This window comes from Neoarius graeffei, chromosome 7, assembly GCF_027579695.1.
Source record: "Neoarius graeffei isolate fNeoGra1 chromosome 7, fNeoGra1.pri, whole genome shotgun sequence".
NCBI lineage: Eukaryota > Metazoa > Chordata > Actinopteri > Siluriformes > Ariidae > Neoarius > Neoarius graeffei.
In genome coordinates, this window is record NC_083575.1 from 98,176,037 (window position 1) to 98,184,118 (window position 8,082).

General features: G+C 43.7%; 1 protein-coding gene across 6 annotated transcripts in view; it reads right to left on the reverse strand.

Moving 5' to 3' along the window:
• The window catches only part of uso1 (USO1 vesicle transport factor), a 29,189-nt gene extending 21,426 nt beyond the window's left edge, over positions 1-7,763 (reverse strand). For all 6 annotated transcript variants that reach the window (XM_060926648.1, XM_060926647.1, XM_060926645.1 and 3 more), the window contains exons 1-4: positions 7,554-7,763; positions 3,156-3,242; positions 512-576; positions 311-387 (exon numbers count right to left, since the gene is read on the reverse strand). In XM_060926648.1, the coding sequence (XP_060782631.1) occupies positions 311-387; positions 512-576; positions 3,156-3,242; positions 7,554-7,619 (295 nt within the window). In that variant the 5' untranslated portion in view covers positions 7,620-7,763. The remainder of the gene's footprint in view (positions 1-310; positions 388-511; positions 577-3,155; positions 3,243-7,553) is intronic.
• Positions 7,764-8,082: the final 319 nt, after the last annotated feature.

Consider the following 8,082-nt stretch of genomic DNA (forward strand, 5'->3'; position numbering starts at 1 on the left):
AGTATGCTCTAAAAATCATAAAAATAAACCCGTTTCAGGATAACATCAGCGTTTGGTTTTATTTATAAATTTCTTTTATTTATAAACATCCGTAAAGAACACTATGAACTGAACTGTTATTTCATTCTAATCTCCAGCTAAACCGTGTGCGAGTGGAACGATACAGCAGGAACGTAAAAATGTTGTTTCTTTTCCAAACAAACCAAAATTAAACAAATTTCTCATCCCTGGTTTAAATACTAATAAACACACACCATGCAGTGTCACTGTGTTTAAACAGAAGTTAGACGTTAGTGAGGTGGTGATATACCTTGTTCTTCTTCTTCTTCACTACAGATGATGTTGTACAGCGTGTCCAGGGCGTAACCCAGGATCTCAGAGTCGGACCTGTCCACAGCATGACAAACATCCTTAACTCAGGCTCATTTTACCATATTATTCAGACTATAAGAGGTTTTGTGCGTAAAGCGTGCATCATCATTGGCGTGGTGTTCACTGTGTTTGATCTCACCGATCTGACTGTAATATACGGATGAGATGCTCCATCGCCTGCGTCCCCACCTCCATACGGTACTTCTGTAAAGTTCACCATTTTATTTCTATATTAATGATTTTAGCAACTATCGGTACAAAAATAAAGATATATTATTAAAAGGCAAACTAATGATTAAAAGATTAACTCTGCTGTTTACACACACAGACAGAGCAGGACTAATATGATAAAGATAGTCAGACAGACAGATCAGGACTGATATGATGAGACAGACAGGAACAGATCTGACAAGGACAGATAGACAAGGACAGATGTGATAAAACAGTCAAACAGACAAGAGAGGATGTGGTACGACATGCAGATTAGGGCTGGGACGATTATCCGAGGTAATCGACAATGTCGATTATAAAAATTATTCTATGTGGAATTTTAGTGTCGACACGTTGTGTAAAACCCCACAGGGTAAATGTTCACCAGAACTTTCAAATAGGACCGTTTATATCAATCGTCTTGGGTTTAACTGGATACAAACGCAGAGCAAGGGCTGGGACAACGCGTTGACCATCGATTACGTGAATAATTTGCGTCTGTGTAATCTACTTGAGCAACATGGCTGCGTCTACCAGCAGTACAACGGAGCGTGTGGAGCAACACGGGGCAAAAAAGGCTCGCACACGGTCCTCCAAAGTTTGGGCATACTTTAAAGGAACAGTCCACCGTACTTCCATAATGAAATATGCTCTTATCTGAATTGAGACGAGCTGCTCCGTACCTGTCCGAGCTTTGCGCGACCTCCCAGTCAGACGCGCTGTCACTCCTGTTAGCAATGTAGCTAGGCTCAGTATGGCCAATGGTATTTTTTGGGGCTGTAGTTAGATGCGACCAAACTCTTCCGCGTTTTTCCTGTTTACATAGGTTTATATGACCAGTGATATGAAAAGTTCAGTTACACAAATTGAAACGTAGCGATTTTCTATGCTATGGAAAGCGCGCACTAACACCTTCTGCGCGCTTCGGCGGCGCATTGATATCTGAGCTCCGTATCAATGCACTGCCGAAGCGTGCAGAAGGTGTTAGTACGCCTCTCATTATAGTGCGCACTTTCCATAGCATAGAAAATCGCTACGTTTCAATTTGTGTAACTGAACTTGTTTCATATCACTGCTCATATAAACCTATGTAAACAGGAAAAACGTGGAAGAGTTTGGTCGCATCTAACTACAGCCCCAAAAAATACCATTGGCCATACTGAGCCTAGCTACATTGCTAACAGGAGTGACGGCGCGTCTGACTGCGTCTGACTGACTGGGAGGTCGCGCAAAGCTCGGAGAGGTACGGAGCAGCTCGTCTCAATTCAGATAAGAGCATATTTCATTATGGAAGTACGGTGGACTGTTCCTTTAATCTTGACACCAACAGTGGGGTCGTCTGCAAAGCGTATCTGGCATCACTCGAGCACGCCAGTCATGCACGAGCACATGAAGAGGAAACACCCTGGTGCAGCGAGTCAAGACGGCAGCAAAACTCCGCAAGTTCTGTTTACTTTCTTTGCCTCTTCTCCACCCAAGCCTGGAAACGTTACCACAGTCAATCCACTGATGTGTGTAATTTTTTATATCATACTAAATTCTGCACCGCGACTGTAGCTGACGTTAATAACGCTGTTTTAGCTGTTTTGTTTTCTGTTTACTTATTCCGTGAGTGAGTGAGTCAAATTATCGTTTACAACTATTTTCACAGAATGTAGCTTCCTTGCTCACTGATGAGCTCCCTTCGCCAGTGATAATGTTTCTCTAGTTTTGAAATCATTCCGTCTTTTAGCAGCTATAGGCCGACTGAAGCAATTTATTAAGTAAAAAATATTGCAGTGATTATTAACTTCATCCTAGAGATAGAAATCCTATTGAATTTGAGGACCAATATCTCTGAATACGTGCATGACATAACAGCAATAGTTTAGAAATTATATCATCAGGTTTCAAATTTCCTATTGTCATTCATGTGCATTATGTTCATCTTTTTAGGAGCAGACAAAGCAGTGTGGGGGATTTTTTTCATAAAAGGACCTCAAATCCCTGCGATCCCCAGATGGCTGCAGACCTTACTGACAGCACTTTACAGAGGATCGTAAAGGACGTGAGACCCGTCTCCACTGTGGAAGGTGAAGGCTTCTGTGACATGATGAAAACATTTCACCCAGGGTCTGCACTTCCCTCCATCATCACTTCATGGATTTAATAGAGAAGTATTTGGCCATCACAGAGAAGGTGAAAGCTGCCCTCAAAAATGTCACATCCGAAATCTCACCAAAAGGTCTTGCTTTCTGAGTTTGGAAAGTGTTTTGTTAAAGAATAACGCTCAGTGTGGTGTATGAGAAAATGTTTTAATAAAATATTGAAATGTTAAAATTTCAGAGGTCTTGTTGTGTGTGTTGGACGGGGCAAATTGTTATATTAAATAACTAACTGGAAAATAATTGCAAAAAATTTATTATTAGGTTCATCAAAATATTAGTCGTTAGATTAGTCGAATAATAAAAAAAAAATATATATTCGCTAGATTAATCGTTCAAAGAATAATCGTTTGGGACAGCCCTAATGCAGATGGTCAGACAGACAGACGAAAATAAGACAGACAGAGATACACGGTCAGTAGTACGGACCTTGGAGAGAGACTTGAGTGCACGGACGGCATCTCTGCGGTCCTCCAGCAGCGTGGACGAGGCCACACGGTCACACAGCTTCTGGATCTGATAAGAGAAACATTAAACACCGTGATGAGGATCAGGAGCAACTGTTCAACACAAGTTTACACCGAGAACCATTACCTCTGTCTACTCAACACAGACCAGTCAGCCTAGGCCATACGCAAGTGAGAGTGAGTGAGTATAACTCAATCTTGTCATACATGGCTATTAGCTCATGTACGACTCAATTTAGTGGAACAACTGTTAAATAACCGAGGCACAAGATCCCCTGTCCAAAAGCAAGTAAATAATGCAGGCTGACAGAAAGGGGCAGGGTTCATCACAGAGGCAGGCAGGCCAGTTTAGCATCTGCACTCTTACGGTACTATGAAGCCACGCTATTGTAACACGTGCAGAATGTGGCTTGATCTTGTCTTGCTGGAATAAACAGGACGTCCCTGAAAGAGACACTGTTTGGATGGCAGCATGTTCATACAGGTTTTGGCACAAATTTTCAGCATTAATGGAGCCTCCACAGATGTGCAAGTTACCTTTACCACAGGCACAAACACACCCCCATACCATCACAGATGCTGGCTTTTGCACTGTCCCAGAGCAATTGGGATGGTCCTTTTCCTCTTTAGACCAGAGGACACAACTTCCATGATTTCCAAAAACAATGTGAAATGTAGACTCATCAGACGACAGCACACTTTTCGTCCGTCCGTCCGTCTCAGAGGAGCTCAGGCCCAGAAAATTCACTGGTGTTTCTGGATTCTTTTCATGGTAGATGAAGCAATGAACTGTGTTTACTGATAACAGTTTTCTGAAGTGTTCCCGAGCGCATGTAGTAATGTCCTTTATACAATCATTTGGCTTTTAATGCAGTGCCACCCGAGGGGTTGAAGGTCATGGGCATTCAGTGTTGTTTTTTTGGCCCTGCCCGTTACATGCAGAGATTTCTCTGGATTCTCTGAATGTTTTGATGTTACGGATTGTTGGAGGTGAAATCACTAAACTCCTTGCAATTGTACAGTGAGAAACATTGTTCTTAAACTGTTGGATTATTTGCCCACACAGTTTTTCACAAAGTAGTGAATTTTGCCCGATCCCTACTTGTGAACAACTGAACCTTTTAAGGGTGCCCCTTTCATATCCAATCATGATCTTATCACCTGGAGAATGTTCCAAAGAGGTGTTATTTGAATGTTCCACACCTTTCCCAGTCTATTACCCAGATAGCTTTCTTTCATCTCAGAAATAGTGCTAAGATAAGAAATTTAATGTCACTACGCGACGCAGAAAAACTAGTTCATGCTTTCGTTCCCTCCAGGTTGGATTATTGTAATGCCTTACTGTCTGGATGTTCCAATAAGTGCATAAACAAGCTCCAGTTAGTTCAAAATGCAGCAGCAAGAGTCCTTACTAGAACTAGAAAATATGACCCCATCACGCCTGTCTTATTCACACTGCATTGGCTCCCAGTCATATTTAGTATTGATTATAAAATACTACTATTGACCTTTAAAGCACTGAATGGTCTCGCACCACAGTACCTGAGTGAACTTCTGCTCCTCTATGACCCGCCACGCCTACTTAGATCAAAAGGTGCAGGCTATCTGCTGGTACCTCGTATAGTGAAGGCTACATCAGGGGGCGGAGCCTTTTCTTACAAAGCCCCACAGTTATGGAACAGCCTTCCAAGTAGTGTTCGGGAATCAGACACAGTCTCAGCGTTTAAGTCTCGGCTGAAAACAGATCTGTTTAGTCAAGCCTTGTGTTAATGGTGTTTATGAGGTAAAGGAGTAGATCTGGAGGATCCTCAGACATAGATGTTTTGGTAAACTGGGATGTATGGATGCTGTCAGTCCCCACTCGCTTGCTCACTCGAGTTTGTTGACGGTGTAGTGGCTGCTGCTTTATGTCCCGGGGCCCCTCATACCTGTGTTACCTTCTGGCTCTCCCCTTTTAGTTATGCTGTCATAGTTAGTTTGGACAGTTGAAAGTCACACTCAGAAGATGCTCTGGACTCTTACAGTAATGCTTTTATGGCTGAGGACTGCAGTTGTCATGAACAGTTTTGCACTCAAGTTTTCATCAATGAGGAGTTATCACATCAACGAAACTGACTTCATGTTAAAACTGTTAATCACGTTGTCTGTTATCACCCAAATGAGGATGGGTTCCCTTTTGAGTCTGGTTCCTCTCGAGGTTTCTTCCTCATGTCATCTGAGGGAGTTTTTCCTCGCCACAGGCTTGATCATTGGGGATAAAATTAGCTCATGTCTAAAGTTATTAAAATTCTGTAAAGCTGCTTTGCGACAATGTCTATTGTTAAAAGTGCTATAGAAATAAACTTGACTTTTGTTGCTCCTGTCCCAACTTTTTTTGGAACATGTTGCAGGAATCAAATGCAGAATGAGTGTTGGGTTTTTTTGCAAATATACAAGTTTCAGTTTCTACATTAAATATATTGTCTTTGTATTGTATTCAACTGAATATCAGGTTGAAAATGATTTGCAAATCATTGCATTCTGCTTTTATTTGCGTTTTACACACCATCCTAACTGTTTTGGAATTGGGGTTGTACAGCCGCTATAGAGCCTGACACTTCATAAATTTATGTTAACACAATATCGTGACAGTAGATTTCCAATTTCCTCAGAGAAGAATGAGCAGCCAGAAATTCGCAGGAGGAAGTGTGATGCTACCAATCGTGCCAATCTCAGTAAGTGTGTTCCACGTCGCTGAAAAATATCATTACATTTCTGGAGAAATGCCCGTCAGGCTACAGGATGAAGTATGGTGTAGGGATCACAGTTCCACCACAGATGTACAACTGGCCCGAAGTGTAACGGAGATCAGTCTCAGGCCAATACCTGATACAGCTCTGCTCTGACCCTTTGAACCCTGGCTGGAGATTTTGTTCAGCCAGCTGAGAATGTGGAATCGGCAGAAGCCAAAAGGAGAACAAGCAGCTCTCTGATTGGCTGAAGGCGGCAGGGGGGACCTCAACACCCAACCCTTCTGACAGCCAGGAGGCCAAAATGGAGGTTACAAAAAAAAAATCTGAGCAAATAAATCTTTGAGCCTCAGATCCCAAAATCCAAATTATGAATAATTAATAAGCCTTAATAATCCAACAGTACACATACAGAGAAACACATTTATGCTGCAACCCACTAAAAAGTCCAGTCGAGAACTCTGGGGATATCCCCCTGACATCACTACGACATGCTGGTGTTCACACAGTTAAACACATTTCCCTGTCTCATTTTGATTTGATTTATTAGCTTTGCCATAGCAAGCTCTATATATATATGTACCGTACATACATTATGGCTGGGAAACCACTACGGCTTGCGCCAATTACAGTGACCCCATTGTACCGAATCTGCATGTCTTTGGACTGTGGGGGAAACCGGAGCACCGGGAGGAAACCCACGCAGACATGGGGAGAACATGCAAACTCCACACAGAAATGCCCGTCGGCCGTGAGGTTCGAACCCGGAACCTTTTTGCTGTGAGGCGACAGTGATAACCACTGCACCACTGTGCCGCCCCCTTTTATACTTGATAAATCTCTGTACCCGTGTTGTGAAAAGGTATTTACCAAAAAAGGTGTATGTTTAGATGTGTAATGTAATTCTGCTGATTTCAGCCCAATTTAATGAAGATCGCTGTGATGGATCATTCTGAACAAAATGATCGCCCCCTGCTGGTGTGGGGTGGAGCCTGCTTTCACAGAGGCAGAAACCAGGACTGTGATGTCACCATGCCATCTCATGATATCGTATCTGTGACATCACACAGTGTTTTAAGGTGACTTCCCTCCATTCAGTAAACAGGTCCTGCAGAAATGCCAGTGTCCTCGGTCCCTTAGTGTCCGTACGCAACACAAAATAAGACTCCAACACCCCATGTAGGGTGGGATTCAGATTCTTTCCTTGGTGCACTACATACATAGGGTCAAACACATTCACCTTCCAAATCTCTATATAAAACAAGTACACTAGATTCAGCTCACTAATGTGCACTACATCTCATAGGGTAAAACCCTACACCCTACAGTGAGATTACTGCGCCCTACTGGGTGTCGATGGTGTAAAGCCCGAATCATGCCCTGTACCCTCTCTAGTGCACTACATGTCCTACTGAAAGACATTTGGGACGCAGTCGGTCCACGCAGGTCGGTGTAGCTAAGCTAACAGTGCTAACAGTGCTAAGCCCCGGCAACTCCGGCTCGTCGCGCACCTTAACTCCTGTAGAAGATGTTTATAAGACTGCCAGCGAGTGTATAACGCGCTACCGAACTCCAGCAGCCGAGCTGAACCTTTTCCCCCAGCGGGAAGAGCAAAGTGAAAGTGAGCTTACAGTCTCCACACCGGAAGGCTGCGTCCCGGCGCTCTGTCCCCCCATCACACCCCTGAAGAAATTCATGCTGCCCGCGGACCAGCCTCCTGTTTCCCAGTGAACTCTGAGCCCTTCTCCTGGATCTCTCTCTCCGCTACTCTTCTCCTCTCTCACAGCTCGGAGTTGTTTTCAGTCTGAAACCTGCCCCCCCTCCCCTTTTCCTCCGGCACCGACCCCGGAAGTGCTAACGCAGCCTCGTACGCATGCGCGAAGACGTGGCGATACGTGGCTCAACCACTGAGCCGCTTCCCAGTGTTCTGATAAGTCCCGCCCCCCTGTGTTGTGATTGGTCAATAAGCTTTTCGCGTTCTCTGATTGGCTGGTCGTGAGTCCTCACAAGTGTCCCGCCTGTCACACGGAGAAAAAAAACAAACAAACAAATTAATCAATCGAGTTGATCGGGGAGCGAACAGGCCCGTTTACACAAAATACAGGGGTTTTAGTCAAGATTTTCATTATGGTAATTTTACACTAAGACTACGAAGCTAAT